The 19,029-nt window shown below is 35.3% G+C and overlaps 1 protein-coding gene across 1 annotated transcript in view; it reads left to right on the top strand.

Annotated features, from left to right (window-relative positions):
• NETO1 (neuropilin and tolloid like 1) overlaps positions 1 to 19,029 on the top strand; it is a 62,606-nt gene that overhangs the window by 11,398 nt on the left and 32,179 nt on the right. The window contains exon 4 of the mRNA XM_059815491.1: positions 2,552 to 2,800. Within this exon, the coding sequence (XP_059671474.1) occupies positions 2,552 to 2,800 (249 nt within the window). The remainder of the gene's footprint in view (positions 1 to 2,551; positions 2,801 to 19,029) is intronic.

The raw sequence follows: 19,029 nt of genomic DNA, 5'->3' as shown, positions 1-19,029 counted from the left end.
TATTATACTGAGGCTATAATTGGCTTCAGGGCTTCTGTTCAGCACCAAAAATCATACCAAATGACTGAGCTATAACTTAGAGGGGGCCTCATGCCCATTTTTAGCATATGTTACATGAGTCTTGGATTCAGAGAAAACCTGTTAAGGGTTTAACTATGGGCCAGCACTTGTAAGCCTTCTCTTGGTATGAAATAGAGTAGTGAAGGCCTAACACAGGAAGTTCATAAAGGACAAATGTGTTACATTAATGGCATAAGCCATTTTTGAAGCAGGTATCTCTCTGTTGCTGTGGAAAGCAGAGCAGTCATACACTGTGGCATGATGCTGACACTAATGATACTAGCAGAATTCATCTTCATATCTAGTTTGCAACATTGAAACATTACAATAAAGCTTTAGGTAGGTTAATAGCATAATATTTGACTAGTGAGTATATAAGATTTTCAAGACTAAATGAGCATTCTTAAGATTACCTAAAGCATTGTCAGGATGGAGTTTCTGATACCTGACTCTACAGTCCCTAGGTGAATGATGAGTAGTTCTCAACAAATCTCCTTAAATGGAGTAAGAGCATGCAAAATAGGATTCCAGATTGAAAGGTGCTGATGGCTCTTTTCTGCCCTATTATTTCTTAGTTAAGTTTCAATCAATATTTGTTATAAATATGTGAAATCAAGGGTAGAAACATCTGAACAAAATTAATCAATGATGTCTTCCAGTTATTCAGTCTTTTACTACAATCTAAAAGATCTACTTTGGTCTTCAAACCTCACCAAGGGTAGCATTAATAAGATCCTCTTCACAAGCTTTATTATCTGATTTTAATTTTGTAAGGTTTTTTCATACTTTCAAAGTAGTGTCACTTCCATGCACTATGAATTTGGTGCAATTATATGTAAAATTTCAAGCTTTGATTTTGCTATTGAATTTGTATGGGTACAAAGGTCACAAATTTCCTGTACTGGTATAAATTACAACAAGCCAATAGTAAGGACTTCCTTAAATTTCTTCAAACTGAGAGCAGTAGTTAAGGTTTCTTTCTTACGTTAAATTAAATATTTCAATAAATATCAATCATTCAATTATATTAACATTGAAAGTAAAGTTATTAAAATAATCTTTCTTCGCAAATAACGTGTTTTATTAACTTATTTCTTCAATGCTTCTTATAAAATGAGGCTGTATTTATTGACATGAAATAGTTGTAAATGGGAGCTGTGTGCTCTTATGTAAAGATTATAAGATTTACCTAATGTGTTCTTATTTAGTTCATTTTAAATAGTCTCACTTCCTTTGTGAGTAATGAGCTCATCTCAAAAGCTTCAATTTAAAACATTTCAAATTACATACAAGATCTAGGTTATGGTCACACTGATAGTTTTCCTGTTATTCCTGAGGAAAGAAATGGAAGGATACTGACTGCTGGAGTGGCAACAGTTTCCATGTTAAGCTGATGCACTCAGTTTGGAGTTTGATCTTGCGTGTTTTCATGTGAAAAGAATGGTAACTCAGGCAAAGCTCATAGCAATTTCAACCTCTCCTAATATGTGTAAAGTGTAGGATGTGATCCCATGAGAGGCACAGCGGGCAATGACACAACAAACCCTTGTCTTAACAGAAGGCTTTGTCAGCAAAAGGCTATATCGCACCGTGATCTAGACCCTGAAGACAGATATTTTTTGCTATGGACAAGGTTAAGCATAGGAACAGCGCATCTCAGGGATGCTGCATCTGGTAACATTTGTAGACAAAACCAGGATTTTTTTTTCTTCTTTTAAGAAAATACTATAGTTCAACCAGTAACTATTTTGCTTTATACAGGAGATGCCAGGGAATGTTTGTTTTAGAGATGATTCTGACTGCCACTAGCCTTAGTATCTATGAACAAGGATGGTTTTTACGTCTAATTAAGTGACCACTATAAAGTTTCTTCAAGGTTTTTGGTAGAATATTGGTTGGTCTTTAGTTAGACATTAATTTTGCTTCATCCTTACCTAGCTTCTTAAGTGAGAATTCACTACACTTGTCCTTATATTTCAAATGAGGTAAGTAATTCTGAGTGTAAACAATTACACTCAAGCTTGTCATTGACTGCAATACATATAGGAACAGAATTTGTCCTTCTTACTATAGCACAGTTCTGATCAAATTTTACTTCATCTTTGCGAGCATTAGGTAAAAAAGCATTCTGATTAACGCCCCCCCAAATATAAGAAAACACTGGTTTTCTATATGTCTAAATTTCTTAGAAAGATTTTGTGTTTGAACCAATTGTTCCTAAACTGTACTTTGCTTTACTTCATATATATCTCTCTTAGTTTTACTAAGAACTGCTGTCATGAGCACTTTTTTAAAGGAAAAGAATAAGAATAGACAAGTAAGCTGATGATGTAAAAATCTATAAAAATATAGATGTACTAATTTTCAAACAAGTTTTTAAGCAAAACCTTAAGATGGATACAAAATTGGTATATTTGATTTTCTTTAATCTGCTTTAGGTTTGAAGGTCTTGGTTTAGAAAATAATAAGATAATTTTCTTTCCATCTCTAGCTGCCCCTAGACAATGCATTGAACTACACTTTGATGAAAAATATTCCATAGAGCCTTCTTGGGAGTGTAAATTTGACCATATTGAAGTACGAGATGGACCTTTTGGCTTTTCCCCAATCATTGGACGTTTCTGTGGACAGCAAAATCCACCTATGATAAAATCCAGTGGCAGATTCCTATGGATTAAATTTTTTGCTGATGGTGAGCTGGAATCTATCGGGTTTTCTGCTCGGTATAATTTTACACCTGGTGAGTACAAACCATCATAATTTTTTTGATAGAAAAAGCTTAGTGTAGTAACCTTGCTAATGATGTATAATTGTGCTGTTGAATAATAACTTTAACTGGGACTACGTTTATTATCAAGGAAAGTATTAACAGATAGGAAAATGATAGAAGGTATATATATCTTTTGCATAACAAGTAAGGCTTATTCAAGCCTTCAGGGAAGAAATTTTCAATACAGTTTTGTCCAAGATGCATATATTCAGCATCTGCAGTTTTAAAAATAATTATTTTCAACTGAATTCTATTATAGAAAATCATGCAAATTGTTTCATGGGAAGTTATATGTTTTATGCTTGATTGTTACACTTTGCAGCTTTTCTTTCATAATGATCATTGATAAAGCATTCTAATAAAAAAAAGTAATTATCCTAGAAAATTCCATCATTGCTTTTCCACTTCACCAATCATTTCCCCAACTGAGGAGTGGAATAGTTCTCCCTTTTCAATAAAGCAAACTATTACAAGTATTGCCAGATGAAGTGTGAGGTTCAAATAGTAAAATGTATTAAATATTTTTCTAAAAAATATGTAAATTTTAATTGTAATTGTACAATTATTCCTTGTCACTTTTTAAATTTAATTCATTAAAGTAAAACAAAGTTCATAGTCATACTTTCCATTAATTCCTCTCCTCCCAGCTTATTAACAAAAGATTGCTGATTTTAAATTTCATTTTTGGCTGCAGGAACACTATACTGCACTGCACTGCTGGATTTGACGTAATTCTGTACCTTCTTATATATTGAGTGATGAGTCATACCTTAATATAGCTCGCTCTAAAGCACTGTAATTATTATGTAATTTTGTCGATTATGTCACTATTGTTTCAGCTAAATTGCTGTATTAGGTGGAACAATATTCTTTAGAATATCTGCTAAAATTAACAGGCCCCAAATTCTGCTTGCTTAATTATTTCGGTAGCATCATAGAAGGTAGCAGGACTACTTGAATGCTCTTCTGTGTGGTTTTCTTTCCCTAAGACAAGGAAAATAGTTATAAAATTACCCAGCATAGTTCAGTTTTCTTTTAAGTCAAAGATACTGTCTTCCAGAGGGTAAACATGTTTAGAAGGTTCAAACAGCAACAGAACACAGAATTTCTGTAGCAATAACCTGATAGCCAGATATCTTTGTAAATGCAAAGGCAATGGAAGATATTTTACTATATCCATACATACTTGTCTCTGAAAAGTGAGTTAAATTTTTATCTCTCATTTACTGTGGCTCTGTGGGCTTTTGCTGTTTTCCTCCCCAGCTCTGCAAAAGTTCTTTGCTTTAGGTTTCATGTCCTTCTTATTTCAAAGGGTTATGTATTATGGTTGAAAAGATGTTCATAGCACAATCTGCAGCTTATTCTGTCTAAAAAACTCTCAAGTGAAAAACAATTTCATGGACCATGTTTTATCTTTGTTCCTTTTCTACTGATGTAAGGTGGATTTCTACACAGAGATCAATGCTAGTAAATTGCTACAGCAGCGTATATTATTCCAGACTTCAGATGGAATAGCTATGTCTTTTTTTTTTTTTCCTCCATGGATTTCAATAGGATGCTGTGCAAATGATAGAAGGTTTCTAGGAATATTGGCCAAAATGAGAATATGACTAATGTGACAAGTACAAAACAGCACTGCTGCCTCCTTGATCACCAGTAACAGGAAGCAGTTCTCATTCCGCATGATTACTTGACCAGTCCTTTATTACGTAGGCATGGATAAGGCTTGACATTTTGAGATCTGTTGTCCAAATGTGTGCAGTGGGAGGGATCACTGTCAAATTATCAAAAAGAGTGATTGCTTTCAAGAGTGTATAAAAGAGTAGCATAGAGAGGAATTGCCTCCAGAAATTATTATCTAAACCATCTAGATCCATCTTGGGTAATGACAACTTAGGAAATTAAGTTATGAACAAAGGAGAGAGCAGAAGAAAATTTTCAGCTAACCTCTCTTTAAAGAACGTGAAGAAAATCATCCAAAGCAAAGACTCATTTGGAAACTATTGATGTCTTGTCGTGGTTTAAGCCCAGATGGCAACTAAGCACCACACAGCCGCTCACTCACTCCCCCCAGGTGGGGTGGGGGAGAGAACCAGAAGAGTAAAAGTGAGAAAACTCGTGGGCTGAGATAAAAACAGTTTAATAGGTAGAGCAAAAAACACCGCGTAGAGAAGCAAAGCAAAAGAAGGAATTCATTCACCACTTCCCATCGGCAGGCAGGTGTTCAGCTATCTGCAGGGAAGCAGGGCTCTATCACGCGTAGCGGTTGCTCGGGAAGACAAACGCCATTACTCCGAATGTCCCCCCTTCCTTCCTCCTCCCCCAGCTTTATATACTGAGCATGATGTCATATGGTATGGAATACCCCTTTGGTCAGTTGGGGTCAGCTGTCCCGGCTGTGTCCCCTCCCAACTTCCCGTGCACCCCCAGCCCACTCGCTGGTGGGGTGGGGTGAGGAGCAGAAAAGGCCTTGGTGCTGTGTGAGCCCTGCTCAGCAGTAACTAAAACATTCCTGCTTTATCAACATTGTTTCCAGCCCAAATCCAAAACACAGCCCCATACAATCCAAAACACAGCCCCATACTAGCTGCTATGAAGAAAGTTAACCCCATTCCAGCCAAAACCAGCACATGTCTAGAGCAACTGAACACTCAGGGGAGATGCAGTTTGTTGCATCCATCTCACTGGGTGCAAGCAGCACGCTGCCCAACTGCAGTCTGCAGTTAGGAGTCTTTCTCATCCCAGTGACAAGACAAGCACAACAGAGCTATTTCTTTAGTACCAGCAATCTTTGATGCTCCCTACCTGTGTGGTCCCCACCCACTCCCGAAATGTTCCTCAGCTGCCTCTTTGCATTCAATATCTTGATGGAGGCTCTGGTTTGTTGATAAAAGACAAGAAATGTGATGTTGAATGAGTGGGTGTGTGCCAAGATTTAAAAAAATTAAATAAGTAAATTTGACTAAATTGAAGCTGCAACCATTTATTAATATTTGAATGGTACCTGGAGAAGCAGGGAAAGAAATTATTTACTCTCTCTTCAAGGTGTACAAAACCAGCTAACTGGATGAAGCTGAAAAAAGATCAATTAGGGTATCAGAAAAAATGTTCCAATGAAGATCTATTAGTCTGTGCAAATGGAAAGAGCCCTGTAGCCTAAGGCATTTTAAAACTAGTCCTAAACTAAGTCCTAAAAAAACTAAAACTAAGTCCTAAAAAAAAAATTATCTAGAACAATCCTAAGGAATAGACTAATATCTTGCAATTACTAGAAATTTTCTGTTTAATAATTTCTTTGATTCTTTGGTATGGAAATGGTTGGAACTCCATGCACTGATGCAAAAGTCCAGTGGAATTTCAAAAGTCTCTCAACAGACTGGGGTTTCAGGAATCTTGAAACAAACATAATTCTCTTGCCATAAATTCTGTTCCATGTAAATAGATTTTTTTTCGGAGCACTTTTCAGCGCTCTAAAAGGTGAGATCTAGCAGAAGAAACAACTTTAATGACAAATCCAGGACTACACACAAAACCAACACAAACACACCCTGTAAGTGGTAAAACTACTGAAAATTTTGAAAAGAAGTTCCTTATTAAGAGCATAATTTAGGTTTTCATTTTTGTGACTTTATAAATTATATGGTTAAGCAAGATGTGGTTGAATGAAGCTGTATGTATGGTATAAGGATGGACTGTTTTAAATGTCAAAACTCTGGGTTAAGGGAAGAAGTTGTCTTTTTCTTTTATACTATTACTGAATACCAGTAATAAACAGATGCAATTTGGATGTAAAGTAACTTTTCCACCATTTTGTATACATGAGAGTTTATAAGCGAAACAAAACTTATTTAGTCTTTATGTACTATTTTAGTTTTATTTTTTATTGTTAAATCGTGATTAACTGTGATAATTTCTAAACGGAATTATCTGAACCTATGAAACCTTCATAAATGTATACAAACATTTTGTTGGGTTTTTGCAAATCTCATGTATAAAAGAAATCACATATCAAGCTACAATATTTTCAAGTAGCTCTGGTTCGTTTTGGATGCAGATATGATTGGCTAGGGAAAGACACATGAGACAAGTCATATGATAACTCTTTCTTGCTCTTGTTTTGTCATTCTTTGGGCCACTGAAAGGCCTACACCTGAAATTTCATTTCACATGTCTGGGTCCTTGGACTCAATCTGTTACCCTCATTTTTCCCTGAAAACTTATGTCTCAAGAGCATTTTCCGAAATGGTGTTGAATCACTGTTTTGTGTAGAAAAAATCAAGTATTACTTCAAGGCGACTTATTCCTGACAACCTTTCTTTAAAATGAGTCACTTTTTTAGTGTAGACAAGGATTCAGAGAGAGGGTGTGTTTATTTGAGCTTTCTTATTCAGCTAGAATAATCAGATTTCTGTTTATCCTGGTCCCTGATTTTGCAGGACAGTGGCTTAAGATAGCACATCATTACTTTCAGTTCCTTCACTTAGTAGAAGCCATCTGTGTTTTTATTTAGCCTCATTAATATAAAGGTCAGTTAGTAATGTTTTCTGTTCAACTGCCTGACAACAGAAAAAGAAAAGAAGCTTTATATTCTTATTTCCCAAAAAGTGGAGTGTACATTCAAGTGAAAAATAATTTCTTATGTGGAGCAAATGAGTATCTAAAAGATCTCACGGATTCTCAGGTCTCATATTACCTCTTGTTATCATATACTTATATTTTTCTTTCTACAATACCCAAAAGGCAACTACAGAACTTTCTGATTTAGACATCTGTGCATGCAGGGAGTATCATACTACCAACAGAAAGAAGTTGAACACTTAAGTTCCTACACTGTTGTGCTTTGCTGTAAAAATAAGGGCAATAGAAATATAAGATATAGTTTTAAGTATTCTAACATTGGAAGAAAGAAAAAAAACCACGAGCTGCATTAACTAGGGACATTAGAGTTGCATTTGTATTGACTGTGTATGAATATCAGAGTGAAGGGGCTTTCTTACCTAAAACTGTTCATAGACAGCTTATGTCTTTGCCTTCGTATACCAACATTACTTGTTAGGTTTGAAACCTCTTTTCTCACCAGGACTATATGCCACTGAGTCATGAGCTTAGACATGGCAGTCATCTCTTTTTTAAGATGTCAGTTTGCTTGTCTACACAAGCCAAATCCTTGTACTGTCTTTTTATGCCATAGGCTCTTTGTTCCCCCTGCCACTCCTCCTCTCTCCAAGAATCTCTTCTTTGTATCTGTTCCACAACAAGTTGAACACAGACTTCTAGAAGAGGTTTACTAGGATATTATACTGCTGTACAGGTACAAATAATTCTTTTCTACCTCCACAGGAAATACCTTTCTTGATGTGTAGGTGATCTCACCAACAAAGGTGATTATGGTGTTGCATTGCTAAATATTATTTACAGAGGAACCACATTTCTCTGACAAAAAGTCTGTCTTTTCAGAAACACCTGGGAGGAACCTTTAGCAAGCTTAGATGTGCATTCAAAAGTAATACTAGAAAACCAACATTTTATACTAAGCTGCATTTTTACAACACTGTTGTCACCATTCTCAAAACAGTTTATATTATTACTTGTTAAAAACAATTGAAGCTAATCTTAGAGGCAGGAAAGGATTTTCCTTAAATATGCTCCTTTTCTTATGTTCTTTCCCCTAAGGATACACTTTTGGCTTTATGCAAATACTATACTGAGTTAGCTTAACCTTAGGTCTGATATAGAGTTATTACCCTTTGCTTGAAAGACTTGCAAATTGTGGAAATAACCAGTGAGCCCTGGACATTTGGTTTCCCTATTAATTCTTGATTTCTCTGTAATGTTTGTGAAGAACTTGGAAATGGTAGAGCAGGGAAGATAATATGGAATTTGTATTGAACAGAAAACCTGGGTAGTCGTCTTCCACAAGTGTTCGGAAACAACTTGTTTACAATGAGATTTTTCACTACTAATATGTATATTCAGAATAGCACCTCCAAAACCTGTTGTTAAGTATCTTACTTGGTAGTTCTCATTAAAACATTTTTAACACCTATTACTTCAGGAAAAAAATGAGAAACTTCATGCCTCAAATGCAATGAGCAAGGAGGTTCTGAATACTCTTCAAAGTTGTTCCAGATCGTCTTACTTCCTTATCTGGCAAATTTTCTAATAGGGATGCACTTCTGGCTGATTGTGTTGTGGCCTAATCCTGGCCACACTGTTGTCTGTAATAGTTTCTCTGAGTGACCTTGGCGATGTGGATGTCTGCAGAGATTCTGCTGACATTGAAGCAATTCTTTTTCTTTACTTATCCATTCCTTAAGCCATTGAATTTTCATCTTTATGTATTGTATCTACCCGTTTCTGAGGTGTTACGGGTATAGCCAATAAATCTTGACAATCACCTCAGTGTTTTTGTCTAATCAGCATGACTGTGACCCTTCTGTTAGGGAGAGAAACTCTTTTTTGTTCTAGTCACAGAGTTGCCAGTGGTCTGAATCTTTAGGTCTCCATATAGCTCTCTTTTATGTTAGATACAAAACTATATTTATATAATTTGTTTTCAGTCATCCATATTTGTTAATTTGATATTTGCATAGGTTCATGTAACTGTGATGGTTGATTTTTTTGTTATTGTCTGTTCGTTTAATGAAGTATTTCTCAATTCTAACAGCAATAAGTAAAGAACTTTATTGACAGATTTAGCTTTCCATAACAGATTTTTTACTCTTTGAATAGCGCTTCTAGCTAATTCTCCTATAAGAAATGCACACAAACCCTTGTTAGAAAGCTTCCAGTCCTCTGTAACGAATAAAAAGGGTTCTTGCCCAGTAATTAATAGCTCTGATTCTGCACACTGTAGCTTTGGAAAAGTCAGTCATGTTTCTGTTTCTAGAATTGTGTATTTTTGCATTATGCAATAGTTAGTAAATCAGTAAATGTGCCAGATTCGAAATATATCCTCTCTCAGCCTTTGTTGCATATACTCATCAACTCTTTAGCATTGGTTCATTTTCTGAGGGTAGTGTTCATATTTTCTGTAAAGAGGTCAGTCCAGAGAGTCTCTTTTTCTTACCAGTACTGAGGTGAACATTATTGAGTTTTGTTTTGTATATTTGTAGTTCTAATACATGTATTTTGTCACCTTAAGATAACTTCTGTGATATTGATCGCTATGACCAATGTTGATTTGTTTATTGTCTGTTGAAAAATGCAGGCTATGTAATTCTCTCATCTCAGATATCCCATCTGAGCTTCTTTGGTGTTCAGGTCCAAAAGTGAGATCGTGCTTTTTTCAACTTCGATAGAAATTTTGTCCTAACTGTTTTGTAAATAAACTTTTGGCTGGCCCATTAGAGTATCAATGCCTTTGATCTGTCTTCTCTTTCTCTTTGTGATATCAAAGAGCCTGAAACCTTTAATATCATGCTGCTCTCATGGGGTAGAGAAATACTATCATGCATAGTCTTTTCCATGTGGGGATAGAGAAATACTCTTGTGCATAGTCTTTTCCATGCGAGGAACAGAAATACAAAGATTTCTGTGAGTGGTAGATGTCATCTGTATGGCTAATTCTAGCCAATATATGTATTGCTAGACATGAACCTGGTAAAAAATGAAGAGACTGAATCAAGTCTCTAAAGACCTGGACTTACTCCTACCTCTTCTTTCCCTTTCTCTCTTTCACTCTCTTTCTGTACAATTACAACCTACCTCAAGCTGCAGACAAGCTCTTTTTACCATATATATTTTTACCTTACACACACACTAAGGAGTTATGAACAAACCTCATCTCAGTAATGTTAACTGATGTATGTATACAATAAATGCAAGTATGTTATTCTAAAAATGATCATGACAAATTGAGGAAGTGAGAAGTTGAATTTTTTAAGTCCAATCTTAAAAGAATCCAAACTTTAAAATACAAAAATCTTTAACGAAGAGGTATATAATGGTAATAATGTGTCATGCAAGAGTCACCTGCTTATTGTGAGTGTTCTTTAATGTTTGTGAATGCTGAGTAGATTAAAGGGTTTTTTTCCTTATAATATTAATTCACATCATGTAGATTCCTTTAAAATCTCATAAGTAGCATGTTCTTCTTGTCAATGGGGTAAGGTTGACAAAAAAGTTCAGCCACCAAATACAGGATACCACAAGTGTCTGACATCCCTATTTAAAGTTTCAGAATTTGCTAGCCTCCTGTGGTCTGTTTCTATAATGTCAAATAATGTAATTTACACGGTATCTTGTTGGTGTTTTATTAGTTAGCTTTGAAATAAAATAAAAAAAATTGTCACATAATTTTCATTCCTGCCAATCTTTGAAATCATCTTTACATGCAGACTGCCACTAGCACAGCTAATGTTTTCTTTTCTTTTTGGGAAAACCAATAAGTCATTTTTGTTCAATTTATGTTCAATGTGTAGATATTTTCAATTTTCACATTTTTTATTGTGGCAAGTCCAAATGCTAGGTGTCTATTTTTTGCTCTGCAAAACCTGTTTATTTCACTAAGGCCCTCAGGTCAAATAAGAATAACAGCTACTATAATTTAACACTGTAATCCATCAAAAATCTCTGAAATTACTTTCTGATATGCCCAAGGATAATTCCAAAGAACAGTTGCTTAAGCTTACTATACTCAAATTCTGCACTGACAAGCCACTAAATCTAGTCCCAATTTAGCAAAGAACTTCAGGAAGCCTACATTTAAGCATGTGCCTAAATCTGGGCAATGTCTGGGCTTGGGTACTTACTTAAAGGTAAGTACATTTAAATACTGTCCTCTACCTTTTAATCTATTGAACTAAGTCAAAATGAAATATTTGTTTATTTTGGAGAACTGAACTACTATTTCTTCAACTCTTTTAATGAATTAAAAACTAGTTTTCTACCTTTACACAAATTATATGGTAGATATATATCAATTCAGTGTTTGTTTATTTGATCAATATCACACTAATATATCTTTAAGTAGGCTCAACTTATTCACTAACTCCCAGCTTTCATTTCTTTTCATATTCTGTTACAGTAGGTTGAGTTTTTGTTGGAGTTAGAACATCATGATAAGTGATTTCTCTGTCTTCCTGTGTTATTCTTCCTCTAGATATCCTTGTCCCTAACAAATCACCTCGGAATTGTCTGAAATGAAATTATTTTCTGTATGCAAAAATGTATAATTTTCTTCAACCGTGCTTAGAACTGAATTAATTCAAATAAGTTTTTTAGTCCAACTCAGTTTGTTAATCGGGTTTACAAGTTCTAAAATGAAGTGATACTAGTTCTGCAACCATTTGCAATGAGTACTGGTTCCACTCCTTGGATTTTAAATTTTAAACATAAAATAAAGTTTCCAGCAGATTTTTACTACATTCCCACTACTTAAACTTGTGGTAGTGCATCCACTGCTAAATGGGCTTTTTAAAATAAAAATGGAGCAGTACTTACAGATAATTTTTTGAAAGGGACAATTATTTATTCATAGGAAAAGAGGCCTCTGATTTTTTGTGTTATCATGTGTTCTTTTCTCTAAAATTGAAAGTTAAGCTCCCAGACAAAATCTCCACAAACAAGAGGTACCAAGGGAAAGCCAAGATGATCTTTAGTATCTTGCTCAGTCTACAAAATCTCATCTCCTCACTTTAGTTGATTTTGGAACTCAGTAAAAGTAAGGACTGAGGAGTAGTTGCCTTTATCACACGCCTTTCCAACAATGAAGAAACTCAGATCTCTGGAGCCTGAGTTAGCTCAGCTGCAGATCTTCCAAAGAATGGTGTCTGTCTTCCACGCTGTATGCTGTTGGCAGCTATGACTATTTATCACTAGTTTATTTGCTCTTTACTCATTCATTTATTCAGCAATCTGCAGATATTTAAAAGTGCATACATTCTCTGTTAATCTATTTTCTCAATTCATTTAGGACCAAGCATAAAGACATTTAGGTGGTGAGATATCTGTTGAAATAAACAATTGTTTAAGCAAAAGAACTGGATTTAAGAAGATTAAAATTTAAGAAGTTTATTTTCTTTGTGGACCTGGCACTTCATTATCTTTCAATTACATTTTTCATATTTGTCTACTTTTTCTTTCCCCTTTAGCTAAAAAAACCCAGAACACCAAGTCTTGATTGTTTGCTAGAAATTACATTCTATTAATAAAAATGTGATATTTTTATTTTATTACTTTAAGAAAATATTTAAAACTACTTTCAAAACTTGCATTTGTAATTACTGAATGAAGACTACAGGATTCCCTAACCCCTCTTGTCTTCCTAAAGTTTTAAATTTTTTTCCCAAAGTGGTCTCGCTGCAGTCCAGTGTTTATTTAACTACTATAATCTGATGCATAAAAGCATTATCTGCAACTTCATTCAATACAGAAAAGATTTCAACTAAACAGACCAAATTCTTCTCTGGTTTAAGAATAAGGCTTCTGTTCATACCAGTGAAGTTGGATGCACCGTCAGGCAGGTTGGGTTTAGTCTTGTATTCTGGACTGTCATGATATATCCAATCTGATTTAAGAGTGCTTTGCTATTGTATGGACATAAAGTCTAATTGAGAGCCTTTCATTAAAAAGATGCTAGTCATTCATAATCAAATCAGGTAACATTACTGTTAGCAAAATTACTTCTGCCCTTAGAGAGCAATTCTCAAGACAGACATTTTCTGTTTCTTATTAAAAATACATGACATAATAAATACCACAAATATTCAAGTACAAAAATATCTTTTGAAATTGATAGATCCAGTGCCCTCAAATTATTCTTTCTCTGAAGACTCTTCTCTATTATGTCAAATGCACATTGTTTACATGATCACAGCATAGTCTGCAATTCACTAGGTAAATGAGTGTCTGACATCAGTGTTTCCTCAAATAGATTTGTAGAGGAGAATTTAACTTCAGTGAGACAAAATATTTTGGTCTGTGCTACACAGCCTAAAATGGACTTTCCATTAAAATTTTTTAAAATGTTTAGGGTGATGAGATCTAGCAAACAATTGAGAATGCCATCGAAAGGAATAAATTCATTGCAAAATTGTGAAAATAAGTAAGCAAATGCTTTTGACCAACATTTAAAAAACACTGCTTCAAAGATCATGACACATTAAAGATGCAGAAAGTTTATTTAAATACTTTGATGTCAAAAGACTATATCTAATATGCAGCAATTTGTGTTAAGAAAGATTACTTGAGTCATGAGTAAGATGAAGAGAACAGAATTGCAAAATATTTTCTGAGAATTCAGATTCAAATAAACCAATGTCTGCGACACATCCATTATTAAAAACTTGTACTAGCATGACAGAAGCAGGCAGCATGAAATGTGTTATTCTAGTCACATATCAGTCCCCTGGATGACACTGAGAAGCCAGAAGATGTTGCGTAACAGGACTTGCAAACATCATTTGCCAGATGTTATCTGATAGTTGAAGCTCAAGAGACAATGTTATCAAATCTGCTAGTTGCAGTATGTGGGTTAATAAAAGATTGTATGATACCACTTCTTGTTTTCTCTTGATTTTTTTCCTTTCTTTTCTTTCCTGTAGTTCTTTTCTCAACTCTATGTGAAAATTAAAAGAGAATGCAGAAAATTATTATTAAAAATATTTTGTTCTTTAATATTGATTTCCATTATGTGGATTAGACAGTTGTTAACTGCTACCAACTACAAAGTCCATACTGAAATTATATAAAATAAGCTTATTGGTTGGGTTTTTTCAGTAAAATGCATACTGGTTTATTAGTTTAAAAATCCGATTTGGGTAATTTGAATCTCTGTAATTGTATGTGCTCAGGAATCATTTGTAGCATTAATATAGTTGTTTGTATTCCAGAATATTGTGTATCAGTGATATTCCAATATACATATAGGTCAATCATTTACCAAGTACTTTTAAATGAAATGTTTTATTTATATTTGTTTTTTTTTATCACTAGAGCTTTAAATGACTCTTTCAAATCAAGCTAGGAAAAATCCTGCTGTTTGGCAGTCAAAAACTTGATCTGGTCAAATGAAATTTAATTATTGCCTGCTTGTTGGATAAGCGGCTGACCCTTACTTAAAAATCCTGAGTGCTGTGACTAACCATCATGTTTAACCTGCTGCTGCTGAAAGTGAAAACTGTCCTGAAACCTCATTTCTTCTAAATATTACCACATCAATGGAAGCACTGGACAGTCTCTAATCAGTATCCACTTTGCTGTTCTTTTCCCAGTCTCTTCAGCCAGTTAATGGCAATATTGGATATTGTATAAAGTAGACATAAGGACTTATGAACACTGCCTTTCCAAAATGTGATTCAATGAATCACAATGGATTTTTCATGGTGAATGTGATGCAAAAGACCAGTTTTCATTCTCTGTATGAGGCTGAGTGAGTCAATCAGTGCAGCACTCAATAAATCAATTGCTAAATTCAGCTCAGATTGTGGGCCTAAACCTGCTTCTGTTAGAATCAATATTAAAACTGTAAGTAAATCCAGTGGAAATCATATTGTTACTTCAGCCTGGCAGCTTTTAAATAGAAGAATAAAACTGCAAATCTGTTAAATTCCATGGAAACTATAATTTTTTAATCTAAACTCTCAGGTTATGATAATAGAATTAAAAATTTACTAATCTATACTGAATACAATCACTGTTTAGGGATAGTTGGATCTGGAGTTTCTGGGGTGAGGGAAAGTCAGTGGTAACAGAGTTTTTGTAGACATGAATCTAACTCTATTCAAACTCCAGATTACAGCTCTCCAGTTATCCACAGACCCATTTGTTTACTGATGTTCATGACAAACCAGTTTGAGAATTGTTTAGTGAAGTGAACACAGAGCATGTGGCGTAAATGATACTCAAAGAGGACTGAGGATCTATTAGAAGGATCTTGTTGTTTAAAGTTAAAAAGGCTGAAGACAATACACTTTGATTTAGAATTTATCATTCTGTTGATTTTTTCATGTGAGCATATAGCAAAACATGTCTTACTGTTACTGATGAGCAACAATCTTTACTCATTAATTTAAGTGGAAACCATTTGGGCCTAGGGTTGGTATGAATTATGTTTATTTTAGTCAAATACATAGTAGCCCATACCGTAGGGCTTTCCTCATCAAAATAGATCCCAGCTGACCTAAGTTTCTTGTTTCTAACAGATTATGTTTACACCAGGTCAGTATTAGCAAATAATTGTGGTTTGGACTGTTCTCTGGCACTTTTAATTGCATGAAGTTGGAGAAAAACGATCTGTTTGAACAGAAGGGAATGTCAGTCTCATGAAGTTGTAACCAACAGTAAGCAGAGGCCAAAAACCTAGCTGTAAAGCCTTACTTAACCAAAAATTTATCAAAATGTTTTCCTCCCATAATCTCAGGAGAAGTTGAATTTCATAATACTGGAAAGGCTGGAAGAGTTAGTGCTCCCTTCCCATATATTATTTACATTCTTTTAATATCTGAATGTTATCTTGTATAATAAAAATTAAAATTCATAAGTTTGTGGGTAATTAAATAGGAATTCACAGTTTAACACACAGAGTTATCTTCTTTCTGACAACTGGACTATACTGAAACTCCTCCTCAGAGAAAATTGCTACCCTATGCTGTTAAAAAGATGAAGAAACAAAAGAAAGTACAAGAATATTTCCAAGGAAGCTCCACAATATACTTTGTAGCTAAAGCTGATGAAAACCCATGTTCTCATTCTGTAAAGAGGGCTCTGTACTTTTGGGAAAACTGCTGGGGTCAACAGCTCAGTGCTCCCTGAAAGGATAATTTCTAGGCAGGAAACCGAAAAGTAGCAGAATGAGAAGGAAAGCTCTGGTGTCACTGAAAACTATACTGCTATGGATGCTAAAAGGACAGGACAGAAGACTTATTTTTCCCTTAGTTGTTTCTGGGACTTGGTGTTGATACACCTTCCTCAGCAATTCATTGAGCTATGTGGCTTTTAGAGTTCCTCTTCTTGCTCACTGAAAGTGTCTGTGGTGGGCACATATAATTACAATTAGAGATGACAATTCGGTTTAACGAATGAATTTCACTCTTCCTTTGATATGTTCTAGTTTTTTTATTTTTCCTTTAGAAAGAGAGCATTCAGGCTCCAGTGGGGATGAAAACCCAGAATTCTCCCTTTGATCCTAAACACCAACAGATTTCTGCTCTGGATATAGAATACATTTTAAAAACATCCTGTGACATTGGCTTTTGGAATCGTACAAAGACTTGGTTATAGGAGAGCACTACAACATAATTCATCCAATAACTTTCAAAAAACTAGCAGTTGCACAGTAAACTAATGAACGGCTTTTTGTCTATGGTTGTTTCACTTGTTTCCACTCTAAGAATTATGTTTTCTGGATTATTGTATCTGGTTTATCTCTTTCTGGTGTCTTATACAGCCAGATGATTGAGCAATCAGTTCTTTTTACAAACACAACTCAGTTCCATTTCAGTGCTCTCTGACATGGTTATTCACTTTAGCAAAGTCCACCTGGTGCTTTGCTAGGCTGTAAAAGAAAAATATTTGGAGACAGTGCAAGAAATCTCTTGTTAAAGTGGATAGTGAACTATTCACATGTGGAAACTAGAGGAGATATTTGAGTTTCTCCTGTGAGATGCAGTTATCTTCAAAAAGATGCCAATAGCATACATGCCATAGCTGGTGTGGCCAGCTACAGCAGGGAATGTTAGGAGGTGTAAACAGTATGCTGACCTTTCTGTTTGTGTTGGAAATGTGTCTTAATATGCGGTCAACTACACATTATTCAGTACTATTTGAAGTAGCACAAGTAATATATTTTGTTGACTTTAATAGCTGAAAAAGACATAGCTCTTCAAGAGAATTAGGAACATTGCAGTGAATGTGTTCATTCTGTTGAATGTTCTGAGGTAAAACTGGGAGCATTTCTCCTATGATAAAATAACAAAGGTTACTTTATATCACCAAGCTATTCCCATAAGTTCCCTCTGTCCTGGGAAATCCACTCTATGGACCGATACAGCATGAACGGCCTCTCTGAAAAGGATATGCAACTTTAGCACTCAAGAATAGCAAGCAATAGCCATGTGTAAATTGATTCAGTCTGAAGAAGTAATGCCTAGCAACCTGTTGTGGCTAAACCCTCTGGATCATTTTTCCCTATGCTTCTGCCATCAACTTAAAGTGTTATTTCCTTGGGCTGGGCTAGGAGTCATCTATAACAAACCAATGAGAAAAATCCCAAGCCTTAGTAGTATTGCGCTGAAATCGCATGACTAGGCCGTATTTAGTATTCAACATCATTCAGGAAAAGCTCCATAGCACTTTTATGTTGCGCATCTTTCTTCCTAGTCAAGTTCAGAGACCATTAGTCAATCACAGGAAGCCACTGTGGTATTATCTTGGGGAGACGCATAGAAGGTCCTGCCCTTGACTGATAGCCAGTCCTGGCGATCAAATCAGCTGCACTGTCGCAGCAAGGCTGCATTGCTCAGATAAAGTGGGCTCCTGAGCTCACTCAGTCTTGTTTCACACATTTCCGGGCAAATGGCAGTTAAAGGTATGTGCAGCCCCTGAAATATTCGTCATAGGATCATTTTTCCCTGTGCTTCCACACAGTGTGCTGCATAAGGGGAATATGATGCCTAATTGGAGCACTCAGCTGCTGATGTAAATATTTCACATAATAAAAATGATCTGCCAAATAATCCCACACATATCAAGGCTCCCAGACTGTCTTTTTCCACTCAGCAGCCCGAGTATGACATTTTTGCCCATTCTTGCTCTCCTTTCTCACTAGGTCAGTTCCAAGAAGCACTTCTCACTTCTGGGATTTAGGTGTGCATATCAAATAGTCCAAACACTGTTTGAGGATGAGACCCAGGCTCTCATGAGTCCTCTTACCTTCTAACATGGTTCCCACCCATACAAAATTTACACTGGAGAAAGAACCTACTCTAAACAGCTTACAGAGTAGACAAGGGAGCAAGCAGGCTAAGATCTCAAAGCCTCCCATTGTGTGCATGAAAAGAGAAATCTAGGTGCAACTTCTGTAATCATGTGATACTTTGATTGTGAGTATGAGCTGAGATTAGTAAATGTGACAAAAGAAAAAAATGAAAAAAAATTGCTATTTTAGAAATCAAACTTCTGGGTGGCAGTTTGTGTTATTTCAACAATATAAGGAATTGGGTTAAAGTAACTAGAGTAGGTTGACTGTATTTTTCCAA

Source organism: Gavia stellata, chromosome 3 (assembly GCF_030936135.1).
Source record: "Gavia stellata isolate bGavSte3 chromosome 3, bGavSte3.hap2, whole genome shotgun sequence".
Taxonomy (NCBI): Eukaryota; Metazoa; Chordata; class Aves; order Gaviiformes; family Gaviidae; genus Gavia; species Gavia stellata.
Note: the sequence above shows the minus strand (reverse complement) of the source record. Positions and strands in the feature narration are given on the sequence as shown.